This window comes from Pholis gunnellus (genome assembly GCF_910591455.1).
Source record: "Pholis gunnellus genome assembly, chromosome: 6".
NCBI classification, from domain to species: Eukaryota; Metazoa; Chordata; class Actinopteri; order Perciformes; family Pholidae; genus Pholis; species Pholis gunnellus.
Genome location: NC_136532.1, coordinates 28,224,888 through 28,249,299, shown reverse-complemented (window position 1 = coordinate 28,249,299; position 24,412 = coordinate 28,224,888). Strand labels below are relative to the sequence as shown.

The window sequence follows — 24,412 nt, the reverse complement described above, 5'->3', positions numbered from 1 at the left end:
GATCAAAGTAAATATCTATGATTGATAATATTGAACTGATTCATAATTAAATAAATGAAGGAATGATTGTATCCGGATACAAACTGACATCATTTATTAAATATGAATCTTTAATTTCAATGTGACATTCACAGTGTGTCGGTATGTCTGTGAGCGCGAGCCGCGACGAGCACGTGTCACTTCATTAATTCAACCACCGGAGATGAAGCGCGTGACACGCTCTAAGCGGCCACGCGCACCCTCTCCTCCGGGCTGAGAGCGCGCGGGAGCGAGCGTCAGGTTCCAAGGACGGACCTGCGGGCTCGCGAGCTTCAGGTCATCTGGAAGTCCGCGAGCGTGAGAAGGAGAGAAACCCGAGCAGCGGACACGAGCTTTAAAAATCAGAACCGATGAATTAATGAAGCAGGGAAATAAAAATCATATTTATTGATGATTTATTTCTGCTGAATGAAGCTGCGCGTGAATCAACAGGACGAGGCGCGAGACGGAATCAACAATGTCACGTTTAAACTGAGAACAAACATTTCATCACCACAGAAGAAGAAATCAGTGCTCGGTCCTCCGGGGAGACGGTGAGGAAGAGGAGCACGACGTCATTTTATTCACTAATAAAAAGAAAAGAACAGAAGAGAACCAGAACCGGAGAGAGGACATGTGACGGGCTCTGGTCCAGCACCGGGAGCACCGGGAGGAATCCCCGGTCACATCAACACATCAACACATCAACACATCACAGACGGTGCGATCAACAGGAGACCGACGGAGACCTGAACCAGAGGGTTCCATAGAGTCCGCAGAGAGAACAGTGAGTCCGCCTTCATTTTATTCATCATCATCATCATTACTATAATGTTTATCATTATTATCCTTATCTTTACTGTTATTCTATTTATTATAATTCATTTAATATGCAGCCATCATCACCTCCATTAAAACAGACACGTCACTGATGTGAACAGAAACTAAATGAATGAATGAATGTGAAACAGAATCCTGTTGTTCTCTTCATGGCTTCATCCTCTGTGTTCTTCTTCTGCTCTTTGAGGATTATAACTCAGATTAAATATTCTGTTATATAATCACTCAAAGAAGATTAAAATACATGAAAACAATCAATGTAAAACTGTGAGAAATGAAAATATAAAAATCAGAACTCAGATCAGAGATTTTGGACTTCCCAAAAACATGAAGATTAAAGTCACAATAAGCAGTTTATTGTCACAGTTTGTTTTAGAACCAATCAGACGGCAGGTGGTGGGCGTGGCTTCACTTTGACATCTGTTGGTTTGAGGTTAGGTTTACGTGATGAATGTTTTTAATGTTCAACTTTGGTGGTTTGCTGTCTTCTGATTGGACGGCGAGTCCAAAATGGAGGAAGCTATCGTTGAAGTGGATATCGTCATTGGGACGTCTCTCATTGGTTGGAGACGTTTTCAAGCCTTTAGTTCGACGTTTTGTCAGTCGCCATCTTGTTTTTATCATCCAGTGAACAGGAAGTGACCATATCTGGACTGAGGAGGAGCGACGTGGAGACGTCGTACACGTCTCTGTTAGAGACCTGTCAATCACTGTGTAGCCCCGCCCCTAAAGCATCCCCTGCTTTATGGTCTGTTTGACTCTAAATGGACCATCATTTACTAAATGAACATCATGCTGTATTGAAGAAGACTTGAAACTAGAGATTGAGACCATAAACTCATGTTTACAATGTTTACTGAGGTAATAAATCAAGAGAGAAGTAGAGTCATTTTCTCATAGACTTCTATACAACCAGAGGAGTCGCCCCCTGGTGGACACTAGAGAGAATGCAGCTTTAACACGTTTAGTATGTAGCGACTCCTCTGGTTGTATAACAGTGGTGGGCCTGCAAAGCCTTCTCTGCTGGCCTAAACAGAATCACAAAGTTAGAGCTATTTTATAATTTAATAACTTTTCTTAAATACACTACATGTATTATAATTTATAAAGATATTTGTCTCATTATCTTATGTTCTCATTGCACAGCTACTGTGCTCCTCAGCTGCTCTGCTTCAGTGCAGCTTGTTTTAAGTAGAGCTTTGATCCAATCAGAGTTCACCTCTGTGTCTCTAGGTAGAAGAGAGGCCCCAGGCCTGCAGACTCACCAGTGAATCCATGTGCAGGTTAAGTGAATGGGGACGATGTTGTTGATCGTCATAGTGTTCAACCAATCAGATCTTTAGTTTGACATGTTGGGCGTATTCTTTGACGTGTCAGAGCTGCTAGCTGGCCTACAGCTACGTCAGCATTAACACACAGCTCAGTTTTCAGGTGCAGCTCTGCAGTGAGGTGCAGCGTGAGCTGTGATTGGTCAGTGGGTGAGCACATGACTATTGTGAAACGAAACTTAATCAGAGGCTTAGTCGGAGTAGTAAGAGTTCAAATTGAAAGATATGGAAGAAATAATGAAATTTTTCTTGGTGTAGATTATTATTTTTTTACCTAGCTTTGTTTTTTTAACACTCAATGTCTGAAGGAGGAGAAACAGATTAGTGAGTTGGGATTTAACCGTGAGATTAAACTCTGTCAACAAAGAAAGGAGGATGGAGTTTGTCTTTAAGTGAACAGCATTTGGTAAGTGAACTGAGTTTGTGTTTTTACATCTAATATCTGAACGGCCCTCGAGTGTGTAGCAGAATGCGTGTTGCTGATGTTGTTTTCTCATTAAGCTAGTTAGCCTAGCCTCCCAGAACACTTGCAGAGCCCCAGCTGTTTTTGTTTTTCACACTAGTGAGCGCAGAAAACATTATATTTCCCACAATTTAAGCTTCTGCATTTTCCAAATGCACTAGTATTGTTCAAACGTATTGTTCGGTTTGTTAGCCTCGTACCGAACGGTTTAATACGAATACGTGTATTGTTACAGCCCTAGAAACGAATAATAACCGTAGCTGTGCATCATGAGGTTATAAAGTGGTGTTTCAGCTGCAAGACAGCACTGAAGGCCCAGCTAGAACATGCACGGCTGCCACTGAGTAATAGAAGTCTATGAGAAAATGACTCTACTTCTCTCTAGTGTCCACCAGGGGGCGACTCCTCTGGTTGTATAGAAGTCTATGAGAAAATGACTCTACTTCTCTCTTGATTTATTACCTCAGTAAACATTGTAAACATGAGTTTATGGTCTCAATCTCTAGTTTCAAGTCTTCTTCAATACAGCATGATGTTCATTTAGTAAATGATGGTCCATTTAGAGTCACACAGACCATAAAGCAGGGGATGCTTTAGGGGCGGGGCTACACAGTGATTGACAGGTCTCTACGTCACTCCTCCTCAGTCCACATATGGTCACTTCCTGTTCACTGGTTGGTAAAAAACAAGATGGCGATGGACAAAACGCCGAACATAACGTCCACAAACCTACGAGAGACGTCCACGACTTGTATACAGAATATGATCCAAACATTTACATTTCTGTTGTTGTTTTCATTGATCTACTTTTACCCATGGCTCTAACATCGTGTCTGTTGTGTGTTGATTCTGTATTTTGGTCTGGTTGTGTCACGTGTTGATGTTTCTTCTCCATGTTTGTAGTCACGTTAGCATCACGACTGAACTACGATGTGGTTCATCAACACGTTCATGTGTTAATACTTTCATCATCAAAGACTTCCCATGAGCCTCAGCTGTGTTTACTGAGCATTAGCTCATGTTGTTGAACGTCATACCTGCTATGCTAATGTTAGCATTTGGCTCAGAGCACTGGAGTCTATTGTGACCTTCCTCTCCTCCTCGTCTTCCTCAGTGGAGCTTCGCAGCGTGCTCCTCCTCGCCGTGCTGCAGTGCTGCTCCGTCGCTCGCGGCGGCTGTGAGCCTCGGCTGGTGAACATCGGCGCCGTGCTGAGTCAGAAACGCTACGAGCAGGTGTTCAAGGAGGCGGTGACCCAGGCCAACACGCTGTACGGGAAGGACAAGTTCAAGATGAACGCCATCTCCGTCACCCACAAACCCAACGCCATCCAGATGGCCCTGTCCGTCTGTGAGGACCTCATCTCCAACCAGGTGAGACCTGCTCCTGTCACGTGACCCGTCCTGTCACGTGACCCGTCCTGTCACGTGACCCGTCCTGTCACAGGACGTCTTCATGAAACCCGTCAGTCTTTACTGGTCTCTTCTATTAAAGAGGAGATCTAACAACAAGGCTTTTATTTTGTAGGAAATGTTCAGTTTCACTGACGGTAGTTTAACATCCAAAATGTTATTTCATAACAACAATAAAACAGAAATATTAACAAACACAGAAACAGAAAGATTTTCTCATTCAACATCATTCAGGAACGTTTTACCTTTGTCGAATAAATTAGGCCAACATGGCGTCAATGGACCAGACACTTTGTTCTAGAGAGAGAGACAGACAGACAGACAGACAGTCAGACAGTCAGACAGACAGGGAGACAGACAGACAGAAATGGACGTCCGTTTAACATCCTCTCTCTGCAGAAAGTGAGATATAATCCCTCCATCCTCCCAGAGGAGAGATGAGGGATTATAGACACACACACACACTCTTTGTTTCCCTACATGTGATGTAGAAATTATTTCACAGTTTTATTCTGGTACATCAAATCATAACATACTAATTCCACACAGTAATAAAAGATAATTTGAACTATAATCTGCAGATTATTTTCTTTATTAATCGATTTATTATTTGGTTTGTAAAAATAGTGAGAAATGAAATCAGAATTACCCAAAGTGACACTTTTCACAATGTTTGTTTATTACTGATACATTAACATTATTAACATTATCACTGAACATTAACATTATTACTGATACATTAACATTATTACTGATACATTAACATTATTACTGATACATTAACATTATTAACATTATCACTGAACATTAACATTATTACTGATACATTAACATTATTACTGATACATTAACATTATTACTGATACATTAACATTATTAACATTATCACTGAACATTAACATTATTACTGATACATTAACATTATTACTGATACATTAACATTATTACTGATACATTAACATTATTAACATTATCACTGAACATTAACATTATTACTGATACATTAACATTATTACTGATACATTAACATAATTAACATTATTACTGAACATTAACATTATTACTGATACATTAACATAATTAACATTATTACTGATACATTAACATAATTAACATTATTACTGAACATTAACATTATTACTGATACATTAACATAATTAACATTATTACTGAACATTAACATTATTACTGATACATTAACATTATTAACATTATTACTGATACATTAACATTATTACTGATACATTAACATAATTAACATTATTACTGATACATTAACATAATTAACATTATCACTGACACATTAACATTATTACTGATACATTAACATTATCACTGACACATTAACATTATTACTGATACATTAACATTATTACTGATACATTAACATTATTACTGATACATTAACATTATTAACATTATTACTGATACATCCAGCGAGAAAGTTTAGCGAAGAGAGTGTCGTAGAATGCACTTCTCAGAAACTAATGTAATGAATGTTACACACATGTTATATACCCACTTAACGAAGAGATTCTGGGCAAAAATATCATCCCAGCCATGTTACACACTCCAAACACAATTATACCCAAACTAATATAATCATCTAGAAGATGTACCACAATATCACGTATTTTTCGCCATGACTCGGCGAGCTATGCACTCCGGACAAAGCTACGAACACAAAGCTAAAAGCTAACACGGACAACCAATACATCAGAAAGCAAGACAATTTGACACAGAATCCAGAGATATCTTCAGAATTTCTCTCCGTGAAACCATTAGAGAGATACAGCCAACGAGCACCAGAACAACAAACCGCTTCACCGCAAAAAATCATAAATTCTTCCTCACCGTGAGCTGATTTTCTTGAAGAGAACGGATAAATCCCCACTTATTTTGATTGAAATATGTCTTTGACATATATCCTGTGTGTTTCTGAACTGTTTCCTGAAGAAAGGGGGGTCAACCAAGCTTAGGGGACCGGGGGGTAGGGATTTCACTTTTCGGCGTATCCGTTTTTACGCTCGGTGAGACACGGCGCATTTTTGATTTTGACTGGCTAACGATTCTGTCAATCAAGCCCACGTTATCCCCACTCATTTCTCTGGACTATGACGCGTCGAAGGAGGGCTCATTCACTGGAATCGACCAATCATAGGCTGAGATAGCCTCACATACACACAGGGAAACTGCAGTCAGACGAGGATGGATCCATGGTTCACAGGCTCAGAGAGGATTCTGGCTCTCAAAATGATGCCAAACAATGGAACAGCTGGAACAGCTGCTTCAAAAATGACAATTTAGCTTGACCTCGCCTGACCTCTCTGTACTAAAACCTCTCTAACTTTCTTCTGCTTCACTTTATCAAAGTCAAAGTTTGCATAGAGACTGTTGACATGTTGTGCTATGATCTGGGAGATGTTTTAGGGTAACCACTGCCTCATTTCAAAGAAATAATAACAATAAAAGGGCTTTTCTTTCAGGCAAACCTGAAACTTAAATTTGAGCTGTGTGCCATCTTCATTTACTCCTAACCAGTAAAATATACACCGATATTTACACATCTGAACAAATCTCACAAGTGTTATCTTTATTATAACATCACAATTATTAAAATAGACCTTGTAGTTAGAGAATTGCAGTCTTTTTAGTATGGGAATGCAATTTTCAAGCAGAGGCTTTTAGGTTTAACATTATTACTGATACATTCCAACTATAACAATATTTTTACATTTATTAATTAATTGATTTACTAATGGTTTCAGCTGAACTTTTCTAAATTCTTAATCTGTAAAGAAACTAAAGCTGTCAAATAAATGACAAAAGTCTAATTAGTACTTATGTTAATATAATTAGTTCCGTTCTTGTTCCACTACTATATCATTATTATATATATATATTATATTATATATAATTATATAACTAAAATCAATCTTCCTTTGCAGGTGTATGCGATCCTGGTCAGCCACCCTCCTCAGTCCAACGACCACCTGACTCCGACGCCCGTCTCCTACACCGCCGGTTTCTACCGGATCCCCGTGGTCGGTCTGACGACACGGATGTCCATCTACTCTGACAAGGTAACCCGACCCCTGTTTCTACAGCATCACAGGAACACCTGTGACATCCTGAGACGGTTTCACACCTTCACGGTGCGTTCAGGTGAAGGGTTTCTACATGGTGGTGTTCCTCAGGGCTTCATCCCGGGTCCTCTCACGTTCTTTACCGACCACCAAACACTGACCCGGCAAAGGAAACTCCTCCAGCAGTGAAACAGATTCAAATAAAGAAGCATTGTTTCTATTCTAGAGCAGGTAAAAGCAGCAACAACAACATCTGGAAACAGTATACGGACATATGAATTAAGTTCCCCGGTGTGTAAAGGCCTCAAAGGTTGTTGGTTTGAGTCTGAACATGAGATTCAGTGAGAATAACATCATCTTCCTCTGAAACATATTTACAGTCTGGACTCATTTTAAAGAATATTCTATTATATCTCTCTTCTTTCAGTATTTTGTAACAAACTGAACATTTGTTGGTGTTTTGTTTGACTATTTTCTGTATTCTCTTCTTCATGCTTATTTATTTTGTTTATTGTTGAACAGATTCATTTTGTTGTGTTATTAAGAATATAAAGACGTCCTTTATGGTTTATATTCCGGGTGTTTGTACAGTTTATAACATATATAAATGTAGACTCTCCTGTGTTGCCTTCATGCTCAATATTCAGCCCAGTTCGTCCTAATTCTCCACTGGAAACCTCTCAGAGTCTCTCTCACTTTTTAGAATATTGATGAAATAATTGAGAGCGTCATCAGTCCCAGAACATCCCAGAATATCAGAGCACTCCCTGTGAACAGCGCTCGAGTTACTCTCCCGTTAACTGATGAAATGTGTACATGTTTATCAGGTGAAGTGAGGGCGAGTTTGATTCTAACACCAGCAGCAGGTTGACTTTTACGAGCTGGTTCAACCACAAACACATCAGATGGTTTGAATTACTCCTGATGGTTTAAAACGGTCTCTACTGGTTTGACTGGTTCTCTGACAACATGATGTCCTCATTAGAACACTCAAATATTAACATTTCACACTCGTTACCTTTTGACTCCGTGCAGTTTTAGACAGAAACATAATTCTTCATGTTTGTTTGTTTTCTACCTTCATCACTGTGACGACTCGCATTAACGCTCGTTAATTTCACTTCCTGTTTTATTTTGTCATTCACTTGCCCACGCTTCCTCAGTTACTCTCACCTGTGTTTAAACCCATAGTATAGATAGTTTCACCTCCATTCTCTGGTCTGTTCTCCTCAGAGCATCCACCTGTCCTTCCTGAGGACGGTGCCTCCGTACTCACACCAGGCCCACGTCTGGTTCGACCTGATGAGGGAGTTCAGGTGGAACCACATCATCCTCATCGTCAGCGACGACCACGAAGGACGAGCCGCTCAGAAGAGACTGGAGACGCTGCTGGAGGAGAGGGAGACCAAGGTGAGCTAAACGAGCACACACACACACACACACACACAGGAGGAGAGGGAGACCAAGGTGGGCTAAACGAGCACACACACACACACACACACACACACACACACAGGAGGAGAGGGAGACCAAGGTGAGCTAAACGAGCACACACACACACACACACACACACACACACACACACACAGGAGGAGAGGGAGACCAAGGTGGGCTAAACGAGCACACACACACACACACACACACACACACACACAGGAGGAGAGGGAGACCAAGGTGAGCTAAACGAGCACACACACACACACACACACACACACACAGGCTCACAGTGTGTGTGTGCTGAGCGTCATGTGTGTTTCTGTGCTTTCTTCTAATCCAGGTGTGTGTTTGCTGGTCATTGCATGACAATGCACACTGTGTGTGTGTGTGTGTGTGTGTGTGTGTGTGTGTTGTTCCATCACTTCGCTCCATCATCAGACGGCGGTTTCACTTCTAGAAACTGTTGTAAAGAAACAACAGCTGAGTGGATGTTTGTATTTGTTGTGTCTTTATGAACATCCAGCAGTTTAAACGTCTTTAGTTCAACGTGACGCTCGCCCCGTAGTCTTGATCCAGAACACCACCCAGAGATTCCAAAGAGACCGGGTACTCTGAGCCGCTGTCCAGTGCAGAAGTCCAAACAGCAGACGTCCTCTGAGAGGCTCTGGGTCTCATAGAGCTCACAGACCCTCTGGTTCCTCGGGGTAAACTCCCCCACAGCGGTCGCTCGGCCGGGGGCTCGTGAGGATCCTCAGACCGCCTGGTACCTCTTTCCTTGGGCATCTTTGGAAAAGGCTAGAGTCCAGCCCCTCTCCAGGGGTTTGGTTCCAGAACCAGTGCTATGTCTATAGAACCTACCAGAGAGGTGATGGTCCACGTCTGTAGAGACAGTCTTCGGTGCCAGGGGTTCGCAAGTCCGTGTCCCTGCTTTTGGCTTTTGAACCGGCTCACATTGCATCCTACCGCAATGCCTATGCCAGCGAGTGGTGGGCCCGGTGAGCTCCCCGTCAGGTCTGGATCCAGAAGGGGGTCTTGGTTTCACTTTCCTGGTCAAGGTGCTACAGCTCTTTTCTGGCTGATTCATAAAGGGTCAGTGAATGTCTCTTGGTCTCCTGATCTACTGGCCCAGATAAACCAGGTCAACCAGGTCTCAGGGTCCCTTTAGTGAACAAGTCCCTTCCTTTGTTCCCTGAGATGTTTTACATCAACAGATGTTTGTAGAACTGAAACTGCTCTTCTTCATCTCCTTCATCCCTCCTTCATCTTCTTCATCTTGAGCTCCTTCATCCCTCCTTCATGACTCCTTCATCCCTCCATCATGTATCCTTCATCCCTCCTTCATAACTCCTTCATCCCTCCATCATGACTCCTTCATCCCTCCTTCATGGCTCCTTCATCCCTCCTTCATAACTCCTTCATCCCTCCATCATGTATCCTTCATCCCTCCTTCATGGCTCCTTCATCCCTCCTTCATGACTCCTTCATCCCTCCATCATGTATCCTTCATCCCTCCTTCATGGCTCCTTCATCCCTCCATCATGTATCCTTCATCCCTCCTTCATAACTCCTTCATCCCTCCATCATGACTCCTTCATCCCTCCTTCATGGCTCCTTCATCCCTCCTTCATAACTCCTTCATCCCTCCATCATGTATCCTTCATCCCTCCTTCATGGCTCCTTCATCCCTCCTTCATGACTCCTTCATCCCTCCATCATGTATCCTTCATCCCTCCTTCATGACTCCTTCATCCCTCCATCATGTATCCTTCATCCCTCCATCCTCCTCCTGGCTTTTATATTCTTTCTGGCTTCAAAGCAGCTTCTCTTTCATCACTTTCTTCTTCTTTGGTTTTGTTTTTTGATCTCCACCAAGAATGTTTTTTTGTAGTTTGTTACTCAGACATCTGAACTGTGACAGAGGCTCCACTGATGGATAATAGTGTGTATATGTGTGTATATTGGTTCCAGACATGTGACAGTAGACCTGAGCCTCCTGACTGACCAGGTGTGTCATGGTAGTGGAGCTTCTAAAGAGGATTTGAAGGGAACACTTTACTTCTCTCTGCAGGAGAACAACTGTTCATGTGAACAGAAACTCCACATATCCACGTTTCCACACTATCGTTCTCGTCATTAGCATGAAGAAGCCCGTATCAAGCAACTTCCTGGCTTCAAAGTAAAAGCACTTCCTGTTTCAATACAATCACAATCAAAGTAAATCACATCAATTAAACAATTTACAACGTTCATGGTCCTCAATAAGAACCTGTAGATATTAAATCAAGTTTCTGCCTCAGTTTCAACATCTTCACTGTATTCCATGATGTCATGTTCTTCACCTCCTCGTCACTGAAGGAGTCAAACACGTCTCAGCTGTCGACCTGCTTCACTGTCTGTCTGTCCTCGTCTGCGCAGACAGACACACAGACAGACACACAGACAGACAGACAGACAGACAGACAGATTTCCTCTGATGCGTCAAGACGACAGAAGAAAGTGATGAATGATCCGTTGATCAATAAATGTATTTATACTCTGATCTGATGCCATAAAAGTACCACAATGTAGAAATACTCCATTACAAGTAAAAGTACAAAAGTATTATCATCAAAATATACTTAAAGTACTAAAAGAAAAAGTGCTTCTTATGTAGAACATAAATGAGATAAAACGTGAGAATATAAATGAGTTTCATGAGTTTGAATGGATTCATTATGACTTTGTTCTTTATATGGTGTATTGTTTGTGCTGAGGACGTCTCATGAATCTAAATGTTTGAGTCTTTAAACTGAAAGACGTTTAAACAGTTTCCCGTTCTGAAGTCAGAGGAAGTCAAACGAGTCCAGTCGAGTTAAAAGTTGATCAAAGTAAGAAGTTGCTCAGTGAGACTCATGAATGTTGGAGGAGGATCATGAATACTGCAGCGCGTTAGTTAAAGCTGCTGAGCTCAACGCAGCGTTAGTGAATTAAACATCTCTCTGATTCATAATGTAGTAATGAGACAATGGAGACAATGGAGGGGTCAGGCTGTAGACCAGATCCTGGAGGGGACATCCAAGACTCTACACTATGTGCACCCTCATCAAGAGCATCAAGGAGGACCCTCCAGTCCAGCTCAAGAGACCACATGAAGAGGATTTTCATCACTAGAGACTCTTGGTTCTAAACGGGAACCAATAAGACTATTAAAGACCGGTTAGTGTTGATGTGGTCCAGAGTTAGCGGTTCTGCTTTCCGTACTGGAGTGATGAAGCCTCCACCTTTACTCATCCTGTCCAGGAGATCCACCACCATCTCACCTTCAAGTGACACCTTGAGAGAGCTGGACTCTCAAGACCCGGTTCAACCTATCTGAGGCCTGAATGAGGTCAAATAATCCAGTCAAAGGTGCTACAGAAGGTTCTGGTCTGTCTGACTATCTGGACTGAGGAGGAGCGACGTAGAGACCTGTCAATCACCGTGTAGCCCCGCCCCTAAAGCATCCCCTGCTTTATGGTCTGTGTGACTCTAAATGGACCATCATTCACTAAATGAACATCATGCTGTGTTGAAGAAGACTTGAAACTAGAGATTGAGACCATAAACTCATGTTTACAATGTTTACTGAGGTAATAAATCAAGAGAGAAGTAGAGTCATTTTCTCATAGACTTCTATACAACCAGAGGAGTCGCCCCCTGGTGGACACTAGAGAGAATGCAGCTTTAACACGTGAAGCTCTGGAGAACTTTAAAGAACCGCCTTCACACATTAACAGGTTCAGCCTGAAACACAGGAAGTAAAGAGCTTTATAAAGGTAGTGTGTGTGTGTGTGTGTGATGTATATTTAATGAGATTAACATCTGGAGCGGATTGAATGGAGGACTAATGGGACGTTCCTCCACCACAGTGACTCAACATCAGAGTGTTCAGAGGGAATCAAACCGCCGGTGTCGGACCTGAACTTGTGTCTCATAATAATAATCATCATAATTAACTCTGTTTATTGGCGTATAGCCTCAAACTAGCTAGAGACCAAACTACACGGAGCCGAGTGACAGAAATAACTAAACTGGTCACGTGACGCGTCGTCACCAGAGGTCACGTGATCAAACGCGTCTGTGATGTCGCTGAGTCGACAGCTTCCTGGTTTCTTTGTTCCTTTGTTCTCCGTCGCCTCTAAAAATAACTTTCAGCTTCATTTTGATGTCTGAGACAAAAAATAAGTTTGTTTTAAAAAACCAACGTCTTCATGTTTAGGGTTAAAAATAGACAGACAGACAGGTGGACAGACAGACAGGTGGACAGACTGTGGTGTGTTTGCGTCTCCTGGTTCCGTCACATTGAACCAGGTCTTGGACCGGGTCTTGGACCGGGTCTTGGACCAGGTCTTGGACCGGGTCTTGTTGGGTGCTCTGTGGCCTCATTTCCTCTGACTGTCTGTAATCTTTGTGTCTGCGTATTCTCTCTGTGCAACATTCACCATCAGACTAAAAACAGGAACTATGAAAACCTCGACCAGCACTTTGACTTCAGGAGAACGCCCAAGGTATAAATGCATGGTCAGCTGATGCACGCCGCCCAACCAATGAGCTCGCTCGGTAGTGGTGGCACCGCCCCCCCCTCCCCCCCCCCCCCAGAATCCGATCCAGAGATAGACTCTTATCCTGGTGGCTCGTCTGTTCTCCACCATCTCTTCACGTTCTTTTGATTTCTCATGACTCCTGCACAGGGGGGGGGAGCGTTGCATGCAGCCAGGCTGAGGCTTGGTTCTGTATGCAGATCTGAGGAAGCGCCGCCCACCAGGATCCTCGTGCTCCTTCTGCAACATCAAACCTCCTTTTTTCTTTCTCCTTCCTCCTCCTATCCACCTCTCTCCTCCCCCCTTCTTCCTCGTCTCCTCTCAAACTCTCTTTATGTTATTATTTGCGGTTGCATCAGCGCTCTCCAACATGCACGTCCCTGATTGGTTGGTTGGTTGGTTGAAAGCGCCTCAGTCTGCATGTGCCACCACACCACGCACACCGTTCTGCCCCTCCTTTCTTTGTGTTCAAGCTTCGACTTTTGAGTTTTTATTTCAGTTCAGCAGCAGACCCCCCCCCCCCCCCCCCCCCCCCATGGTGGCGTGGGGAGAGGGAGCATGGTTGAGGCCGGGGTCATGGGGTCATGGGGTCATGGGGGGGTTGGTTCACAGCTAATAATGCGTGTCCTATGATGTGTCCTGTGGTGTTTTGTTCTGCCGTGTTTCTCGATGTCCCACGATGTGACGCGCTGCCACCTGTCGCCCTGCGTGGTGCCCCCCCCCCCCCCCCCCCCCCCCCAGGCGGAGAAGGTGCTGCTGTTCAGCCCGGAGACCAACCTGACGGCTCTGCTGCTGGAGGCCAAGGCCCTGGAGGCCCGAGTCATCATCCTCTCTGCCAGGTTTGTGCTGTGTTTTGGTTGGTTGCCAGGTTGTTTCCATGGTGAATCTGGAAGGTAGCCAGCCATATTATGGGCTGTTTGCTGGGCTGTTGCTGTATACTTGCATAGCTAATGGGGTGACTTCAATGTTGCGTTTATTCTGCTTCATTTATCGGAGCAGCGCTCGACGCTGAAGAAATGAGGTCGTTAGTGTAGAGGGTACAGCAGAGAAATGCATCCTGGGACACGGAGGCATCGCTGGCACAGGCCTGCAGCAGAACTCAGCCTTCTGGGTCAAGATAGCAGCAGCGACCGAACGTCCACATGCAAGGTGGAGGATTATCAGAGAGACATGCAACTTAACAAAGACTGTTATTAAATTCTGTTCATGCTGAGTGATATCTGAGGACGTCCGCTTGTTACTAAATGTTTACCTCATATTTAGTGTGTGTGCTGGTTCCTGTTGACCAGGGTGAGAGGGTTAGGGTACATGAGAGGGTTAGGGTACATGTGAGAGGGTTAGGGTACATGAGAGGGTTAGGGTACATGAGAGGGTTAGGGTACATGAGAGGGTTAGGGTACATGAGAGGGTTAGGGTACATGTGAGGGTTAGGGTACATGCGAGGGTTAGGGTACATGAGAGGGTTAGGGTACATGAGAGGGTTAGGGTACATGAGAGGGTTAGGGTACATGAGAGGGTTAGGGTACATGAGAGGGTTAGGGTACATGAGAGGGTTAGGGTACATGAGAGGGTTAGGGTACATGTGAGAGGGTTAGGGTACATGAGAGGGTTAGGGTACATGAGAGGGTTAGGGTACATGAGAGGGTTAGGGTACATGTGAGGGTTAGGGTACATGTGAGGGTTAGGGTACATGAGAGGGTTAGGGTACATGTGAGGGTTAGGGTACATGTGAGGGTTAGGGTACATGTGAGAGGGTTAGGGTACATGAGAGGGTTAGGGTACATGAGAGGGTTAGGGTACATGAGAGGGTTAGGGTACATGAGAGGGTTAGGGTACATGAGAGGGTTAGGGTACATGAGAGGGTTAGGGTACATGTGAGAGGGTTAGGGTACATGAGAGGGTTAGGGTACATGAGAGGGTTAGGGTACATGAGAGGGTTAGGGTACATGAGAGGGTTAGGGTACATGTGAGAGGGTTAGGGTACATGTGAGAGGGTTAGGGTACATGAGAGGGTTAGGGTACATGAGAGGGTTAGGGTACATGAGAGGGTTAGGGTACATGTGAGGGTTAGGGTACATGTGAGAGGGTTAGGGTACATGAGAGGGTTAGGGTACATGAGAGGGTTAGGGTACATGAGAGGGTTAGGGTACATGAGAGGGTTAGGGTACATGAGAGGGTTAGGGTACATGAGAGGGTTAGGGTACATGAGAGGGTCACCAGGCTGTATTAATCATTGTTCGTAGTTCTACTGTGTTTGTGTGAACGGTTGTTTGTGTGTGTTTGCAGTGAGGATGAAGCTGCAGCTGTGTATAAAGCAGCCCGTCAGCTCAACATGACCGGCTCTGGTTACGTCTGGCTGGTCGGAGAGAGAGAGATGACCGGCAAAGCTCTGAGTGAAGCTCCAGATGGTACATCAGCCTGTGCCTCCTCTTCCTCACCTCTCTTCTTCCTCACTCCTCTGGAACTCTCTCTCTCTCTCTCTCCGTCTCTCAGCTCTGCTTCCATCCGACTGTCAAGATAATTCTCTACAAAGTCTGACAGTTTTGCCAAAAAGTCAAATTAGAGTGGAGGTGTTTGTATCAGTCACAGTTAGCTGTGATGAAGCTCTTAAAATGGCCGTCACACGCCGAATCACGAGACGCAGCTCATCAGAGAATAAACACAAAGTCTTCAAGAGCTGCGCTCCTGTTGTTTCTATATTTGTACCGTCAGCTTTAAGCTTTTCTCACTGATCTGACTTCAGACACATCAGCATGTCGCTGCACATCTGAAGGTTTGATTCATGCAGACGACGCGTAAACAAGGTCGCTTTGCAAAGGGCAGCCAGGAAATAGGAAGTAAAGACAAACCTGGTAGAAACTACACGAGGAAAAGAGACTTAGCAACACTTCACTAACCAGATATTACTATTACTATATTATTATAAACACCAAAGAGTCATTAATAATAGCTTTGGTTGTATCAGGATATGGTTGCTACGGCATCCCTTTGGTTTCTAGGTGTTGTTTGCTGATTACTGAGCTGTTGTTAGTCAAGGCCTCCGTAAACCGGTTTCATCACCGCTGGTGCTGGTATGATGTCAGTATCAGCTGATGATTCTCACTGAGAACAGGCGTCTGGTTTAAAGAACAGGCGTCTGGTTTAAAGAACAGGCGTCTGGTTTACAGAACAGGCGTCTGGTTTAAAGAACAGGCGTCTGGTTTACAGAACAGGCGTCTGGTTTAAAGAACAGGCGTCTGGTTTAAAGAACAGGCGTCTGGTTTACAGAACAGGCGTCTGGTTTAAAGAACAGGCGTCTGGTTTAAAGAACAGGCATCTGGTGTAAAGAACAGGCGTCTGGTTTACAGAACAGGCGTCTGGTTTACAGAACAGGCGTCTGGTGTAAAGAACAGGCGTCTGGTGTAAAGAACAGGCGTCTGGCTTAAAGAACAGGCGTCTGGTGTAAAGAACAGGCGTCTGGTGTAAAGAACAGGCGTCTGGTTTACAGAACAGGCGTCTGGTTTAAAGAACAGGCGACTAGTTTAAAGAACAGGCATCTGGTTTAAAGAACAGGCGTCTGGCTTAAAGAACAGGCGTCTGGCTTAAAGAACAGGCGTCGGGCTTAAAGAACAGGGGTCTGGCTTAAAGAACAGGCGTCTGGTTTAAAGAACAGGCGTCTGGCTTAAAGAACAGGCGTCTGGTTTAAAGAAGAAGGGCAAGGTCATTTTTTAAAATACATAAAACTAAAAAAATAGAGCTATGGCTGAAAGAAATGTAAATAAAAACCTCGCTATCAGTCAGTTGTTGGAAATCAAAAACAGCTCAATCAATTTAAACCAATCAGGATCCCCGGCTCGTCAGACAGGAAGGCCCGCCTCAGGCAGGGAGAGCCAATCACAGCCCACCAGCGTACAAACAAACCCTATGAAACAATCATTCGACAAGGCGGTCGGATGGAAACATGGCCGCTCTGTCTCTGCCTCTCTCTGTCTGCTCGTGCTGTAGGTCTCTGATGAAGGACGCTCCTCCTCATCACAGTCAGTTAGCTCCTCAGCGTCCTGGTGTGTTTTTCTCTCTCTGTTTTCTTCTAACTTGCCGGTTGAACGTTTAAACATTCAGAGCAGAACCGACGACGTGTTTAAAGGTTCCTAACCGCTCTTTTCTTTTCTGGCTCATTGTAACTGTGTGGCTTTAAATGTGTCTAACATCTTTTTGTTTGTTTCATTTTCTATAGTGTGTGTCGTCCGCCCGCCCGTCTGCCCGTTCTCTCAGTACTATAACATGGGGGTGGGGGGGGCTTTATTCAGGTTCGATGGGGGGGGGGGGGTTGTTTGATAACAGCTAGTGTTGCTACGGTTACTGTGACGTGTGTCTGAACAAACACTGGTAAGATGCCGCCGCTGCTTCCTGTTTCCTGCTTGATGCTTTTGCCCATTGGCCAATAGAGGCCCCGCCCACATGCAACATGGCGCCCTGCCCGCCTGCCAGGGAGGGGGTGGGGTTTATTGAGTCAGCTGATTACCCAGCAGGCCAGACGACGTCTTGACGTAAACAGAGCTACACTATGAAAGTATGTGGACGCCCCTCTAGAGGAGGCCAGGGTCTGGTTCCTGGTCTGGTTTAGATCGTCCCCCCAACACAAAGCAGATCCTTAAAGAACTGGTTTGACCTCAGCGTCCTCTTACTGAGCCAGACCTCCCACTGGGACCCAGACCTGATCCCCCCCCCCTCCCTATCAGAGCAGCTCATTCATGAACCTGGTGTCACATGACTCTTAGGCTGTCCACATACTTTTGGCCACGTAAAGATCCTCTGGGATCCCAAATTTCGGACTTCCTGTGAGCCAGTAACAGCAGTGGCTGCTGGGTAATCGGCTCCCCGCTCCGTTTGTCTCAGAATAAACATCCTCACCAGCTGCTGCACTCTTAAAAATGATGTGTTGTTTTTGCACACGTCCCGTCTCTCCCCATCGATGAGTCAAAGAATCATCCATCATGATGTTAAGAGTGCAGCAGGACCGAACTCTGACGATATCCCTCACAGCTGCTTTTGTCTGTCGGAGAACTTTGAAGGTTTCTTTTGAGGGAAAGCGTTTCAGATTGAAGCCTTTTTACTCTTGACTTTAACTCTCCTGGGTCACAGCGCTCATATTTCAGACTTTATCGCGATCTCCTGCTTCAGGCTTTCAGACGAATTATCTCCAGGTTTGAACTGGAAGATTCATTCTTAACTCAAAGGTCCACTTACTCCATTTACTGCAGAGCTTTCAGCCACATCCCGTTGGAGGCTGATGAAGGCAAGAGACGTGGCAGAAAGGTCCGGAAGAAATCTATCACGTGGACCTTGAGTTGAGAATTATTTTTGCCAGAATGTCATCAGACTGTTGTTGGTTATTTCTACACCAAGTTTGAATTTACAGGCAAGATATTCGTCTGAAACAGAACAAAACCAGCCAGAATTTAAGCTCTGATTATTATATTTATATTATTATTTGTATTATTATTATACATTTTTATTTGAAATACAGTTTGCCATCAGAATTTGTTCCTGAGCAGGTGCACGTGATTCCTCATTATAATATAATATATATATATACATGACAATAATATAATATGATGATATTAGAGGCAGGTGTTCACCTCATGGTGAAAGACCAGGTGGAGGCTCCTGTAGACCTGGACCAGAATACTTAGACCACAACGTTCCACCTCCCCAAAGTTCTCCAGGGTTCTTAAAGACTTTTCCAGGTTTTGTATACAGAATAACGTGAACACCTGTAGCTGAAGAACAATACAACCCGATACAACAACCACGCTGCAGCCTCTCACTAGATCTACTTTGTGTTGCATTAGATAGTGCAAGTGTTCCTGTTATTGTGTCCACCCCCTGTCTATGGTGCCGAGGTTGTTTCTGAGAAGATTCCCTGAAAAGAAACCGATGAAGCACTACTGTGACATCATGGATTTTAATGTTGTTTTTCTCTTCATCAGACACTTGTCACATTATGAGGAAAACAAATCTGCATTTGGTGCTTCAGCTAACGGAGCAACAGTCTGCTAACGCCGTTAGCATCCGTCATTAGAAAAGATGAGCTCTGCTTTAGTGAAACACGTTCGGTTTAATGAGATGAAGCTTAGCAGTACTATCTAGCTACAGCGCTAGCTACTAGATCCATTACCAAACATTAGCCAGCTGTTCTCAGTAGTTTGCTTGGGGAATGCTAACAGTGTTAGCCAGCTGTTCTCAGTAGTTTGCTTTGGGAATGCTAACAGTGTTAGCCAGCTGTTCTCAGTAGTTTGCTTTGGGAATGCTAACAGTGTTAGCCAGCTGTTCTCAGTAGTTTGCTTTGGGAATGCTAACAGTGTTAGCCAGCTGTTCTCAGTAGTTTGCTTTGGGAATGCTAACAGTGTTAGCCAGCTGTTCTCAGTAGTTTGCTTTGGGAATGCTAACAGTGTTAGCCAGCTGTTCTCAGTAGTTTGCTTGGGGAATGCTAACAGTGTTAGCCAGCTGTTCTCAGTAGTTTGCTTGGGGAATGCTAACAGTGTTAGCCAGCTGTTCTCAGTAGTTTGCTTGGGGAATGCTAACAGTGTTAGCCAGCTGTTCTCAGTAGTTTGCTTGGGGAATGCTAACAGTGTTAGCCAGCTGTTCTCAGTAGTTTGCTTGGGGAATGCTAACAGTGTTAGCCAGCTGTTCTCAGTAGTTTGCTTGGGGAATGCTAACAGTGTTAGCCAGCTGTTCTCAGTAGTTTGCTTGGGGAATGCTAACAGTGTTAGCCAGCTGCAGTCAGTCAGATGGAGGCAGATGGAGATACTTGTTGTTGCAGTGTGACGAGTTTCTGCTGAAGGAAAACACCAAACAAGGTTCATAACGTCTCAGTGAGGCTTTTTCTGTCCTGAGACAAACGGCTGTGATTCTCAGAGTGAACTCCCAGCATGCAGTTTGGTGGTAGTGAACACTGACCTGACGCCTGAAACCCCGAGTGTGTGTTTAATTGACACTGAAGTACTCTTTTAGTTCCATCCGTAAGATTAATTAAAGTGAGTGTGAGCGTTTAATTAACTGTATGAATGAGGGCAGTTTTCAGTTTGCAGCCTATTACGCCTCCTGCTGTGTGTGTGTGTGTAACCTCTCTCTTCTGTGTGTGTGTGTCTGTGTGTGTGTGTGTGTGCATGCATGTGAATGTGTGTGTGTGTGTGTGTGTGTGTGTGTGTGTGTGTGTGTGTGTGTGTGTGTGTGTGTGTGTGTGTGTGTGTGTGTGTGTGTGTGTGTGTGTGTGTGTGTGTTGCGCGTGGTGCAGGCCTGCTGGGCCTCCAGCTGATTAACGGTAAGAACGAGTCGGCTCACATCGCGGACGCCGTGGCCGTGGTGGCTCAGTCTCTGCAGGAGCTGTTTGAGAAGGAGAACATCACGGAGCCTCCGCGGGGCTGCGTGGGGAACACCAACATCTGGAGGACGGGGCCGCTCTTCAAACGGTCAGTACCGCCGCCGGCGGCCGTGGTCAGAGGTCAACCGGGCTTCAAGTCGTGTGTTTCTGTCCAGTAAGCCAGAGCACGGACCAATCAGAGTCCTGTGAGGAGCTAAGGGGCGGGGCTTAGAGAGCACTTCTTCATTGAAAGAAGAGCAGAACAACACTGAAGGTTGATTGACAGATGGCTCATCCAATCACCTGTGACGTTATCTTGTCAACGTGCCAGTTCAAAATGAGGCTTTTATGAATCTCACTGCCAGGATTGGCTCGACGTTCGTGCTCACTGAGGATCTGGTAACCCATCTTGTTCGGCTCCTCCTGTCCTGAACCCAAACTACTTAACAAGTAACCTTAACTAGTCGTCTCTGCCTCAACCAGCTCACTAGGGCGTGTCTCACCAAGAAGAGCAGTGAGATTCATAACTAACAAACCATTGCTTCGATGTATTCAACAGAGACAGTAGAGAGCTGACCTCCACACATCTGGCCAACGCTGGATTACAAACCCCCAAAACCTCCAGGTCTGATATCAGGCCGTTAGTTTGAGGTCGTTAGAGTTCACGTAGCTGTGGAGGTGTTGTTCACAGCATCTTCTGACATGATGATGCTCAAGGTCTAAGTCTAGTTTGAAGACCTCCGTAAGGTGTGTTTAATCAAAATACCACAGCTGCTGTGGAGAGTGAAAGTGTGATAACCCAGATAAAGAACGAGTCATTGGTTATATTTTACAGAAGGAAAAGAGAGAAAGCTCTGCTGTATTTTACTGGATCTTTAAAACCAGTTCCTCTGACATGCTGGAATCAAACTAATGATGGAGCTGTATTTGATTTAAATAGCTTCACTGAGAGTAGGAGTCAGAGTTTACTACCATCAGTGGAGCCCTCGGGCTCCGGTCTCTGGTCTCACAGGATCGGACCCTCTCTGCTGTCCACTGAGATCAGGATGGACTCGTCTCCTCCACCTTCAGCTCCACTGGTCTGATCTGGAGTCGGCTTCTCCACCGGGATGATAATAAAGCTCCCCGTCACTCCTGCTCTTCTCTATGTGTGACCTACATACGCCATCGAGTCCAGTTAGGATCACTGTTGTTTATGTGGTCCAGTATCCCGGGCAGCGAGGTCACGGGACCTCGTCTTCACGTTCAGGTCACAATCAATACTAAACCGCTCTCGCTCTTCCTGCTCTCTGATTGGATCTCCAGAGTGCTGATGTCATCCAAGTACCCCGACGGTCTGACCGGACGAATCGAGTTTAACGATGACGGAGACCGACGCTTCGCCACCTACAGCATCCTGAACTACCAGCAGAAGCCAGGTCGCCTCGTCCAAGTCGGAGTCTTCAACGGATCCCAGGTACAGCACCCCTGGTCACACACCTGGTCACACACCTGGTCACACACCTGGTTAAACACCTGGTTATACAGTAAAGCTGGTTAAAGCTGGTTATTGGACTAAAAGCAGGATATTTCCACCTGCTTTGTTAATTTGTTTCTCTAACAATAACTCCTTTATGCTGGTGAGTCAGTGAAGCTCTGAGGACTCAGAACACTGTGATGACTCAATGCTAACAGGTTTGTTCACTTAACGTCAGCATGTGTGTTGGTCTCCTACCTCCTTAACTATTGATGTACAGATGAAGTATTGATGTTGTCATTTAGTCAGCTTGCCACAGAGAGACCTGCAACTACATTACAACCTCTGTGTGTGTGTGTGTGTGTGTGTGTGTGTGTGTGTGTGTGTGTGTGTTCAGGTTGTGATGAACCCTCAGAGGAAGATCATCTGGCCTGGAGGGGAGACAGAGAAACCAGTCGGATACCAGATGTCGACTAAACTGAAGGTACTACTAGTACTACTGTTACTGATACTACTAGTACTACTGTTACTGATACTACTAGTATTACTGTTACTGATACTACTAGTACTACTGTTACTGATACTACTTAAACTACTGTTACTGATACTACTAAAACTACTGTTACTGATACTACTTAAACTACTGTTACTGATACTACTTAAACTACTGTTACTGATACTACTAGTACTACTGTTACTGATACTACTAGTACTACTGTTTCTCATACTATCTTAACTACTTTTACTCATACTACTAAAACTACTTTTACTCATACTACTAAAACTACTGTTACTGATACTACTAAAACTACTGTTACTGATACTACTTAAACTACTGTTACTGATACTACTAAAACTACTGTTACTGATACTACTTAAACTACTGTTACTGATACTACTTAAACTACTGTTACTGATACTACTAGTACTACTGTTACTGATACTACTAGTACTACTGTTTCTCATACTATCTTAACTACTTTTACTCATACTACTAAAACTACTGTTACTGATACTACTTAAACTACTGTTACTGATACTACTTAAACTACTGTTAGTCATACTACTTAAACTACTGTTACTGATACTAGTTACACTACTGTTACTGATACTACTTAAACTACTGTTAGTCATACTACTTAAACTACTGTTACTGATACTACTTAAACTACTGTTACTGATACTACTTAAACTACTGTTACTGATACTACTTAAACTACTGTTACTGATACTACTTAAACTACTGTTAGTCATACTACTTAAACTACTGTTACTGATACTAGTTACACTACTGTTACTGATACTACTTATACTACTGTTACTGATACTACTTAAACTACTGTTACTGATACTACTTAAACTACTGTTACTGATACTACTTAAACTACTGTTACTGATACCACTTAAACTACTGTTACTGATACTACTTAAACTACTGTTAGTCATACTACTTAAACTACTGTTACTGATACTACTTAAACTACTGTTAGTCATACTACTTAAACTACTGTTACTGATACTACTTAAACTACTGTTACTGATACTACTTAAACTACTGTTAGTCATACTACTTAAACTACTGTTACTGATACTACTTAAACTACTGTTACTGATACTACTTAAACTACTGTTACTGATACTACTTAAACTACTGTTGCTGATACTAGTTAAACTACTGTTACTGATACTACTTAAACTACTGTTACTGATACTACTTAAACTACTGTTGCTGATACTAGTTAAACTACTGTTACTGATACTACTTAAACTACTGTTGCTGATACTAGTTAGACTACTGTTGCTGTTAAAGGTTCAGGGTGCTCGTTTGGTCATGTGTCAGCCTGTATTTAGGCCTCGGGTCACAACAGCTTGCAAAGAACAGTGTTGTCTCTGCTGTCGTTGATGCAGCAGACCTTTGTCTCTGGTCCATGATGTAGTTCTTGTCTTCTACTTTAGTATTTGTGTCCTCGTATCGTTGTTCTCATCAATAAATGAAATGTGTTCAGATTGTGACGATCCATCAGGAGCCGTTTGTTTACGTGAAGCCGACAAAGACTGACGGGACGTGTAAAGAAGAGTTCACCGTCAACGGAGTCCTGATCAAGAAGGTGATCTGTACCGGACCCAACGGGACTACACCAGGTACTCTCACACACACACACACACACACACACACAGTTAATGTTTCTCCTGCATCAATATTTCATGTATTTGACTGACAGGAAAGAGTTTTAGTCTAAAACTTCAGTTGGTCCTCACAAGGATAGAAGATCACACTGATAGGTGCACACAAACGTGCACGCCACTGACCCTGTGTGTGTGTGTGTGTGTGTGTCTCCAGGTCAGCCCATCGTCCCTCAGTGTTGCTATGGTTTCTGCATCGACTTGCTCATCAAGCTGGCGATGAGCATGAACTTCACCTACGAGGTTCACCTGGTGGCTGATGGGAAATTTGGCACGCAGGAGCGCGTAA

The 24,412-nt window shown here is 44.0% G+C and overlaps 1 protein-coding gene across 1 annotated transcript in view; it reads left to right on the top strand.

Moving 5' to 3' along the window:
- Window positions 1–3,579: 3,579 nt before the first annotated feature.
- Window positions 3,580–24,412, top strand: part of grin1b (glutamate receptor, ionotropic, N-methyl D-aspartate 1b) — a gene marked incomplete at both ends in the record, with an annotated part of 30,798 nt that continues 9,965 nt past the window's right edge. The window contains 12 exons of the mRNA XM_079161469.1: window positions 3,580–3,604; window positions 3,764–4,020; window positions 7,008–7,142; window positions 8,379–8,555; window positions 13,049–13,108; window positions 13,883–13,980; window positions 15,428–15,549; window positions 20,418–20,592; window positions 21,789–21,939; window positions 22,337–22,423; window positions 23,946–24,081; window positions 24,281–24,408. Of these exons, the coding sequence (XP_079017595.1) occupies window positions 3,580–3,604; window positions 3,764–4,020; window positions 7,008–7,142; window positions 8,379–8,555; window positions 13,049–13,108; window positions 13,883–13,980; window positions 15,428–15,549; window positions 20,418–20,592; window positions 21,789–21,939; window positions 22,337–22,423; window positions 23,946–24,081; window positions 24,281–24,408 (1,551 nt within the window). The remainder of the gene's footprint in view (window positions 3,605–3,763; window positions 4,021–7,007; window positions 7,143–8,378; window positions 8,556–13,048; window positions 13,109–13,882; window positions 13,981–15,427; window positions 15,550–20,417; window positions 20,593–21,788; window positions 21,940–22,336; window positions 22,424–23,945; window positions 24,082–24,280; window positions 24,409–24,412) is intronic.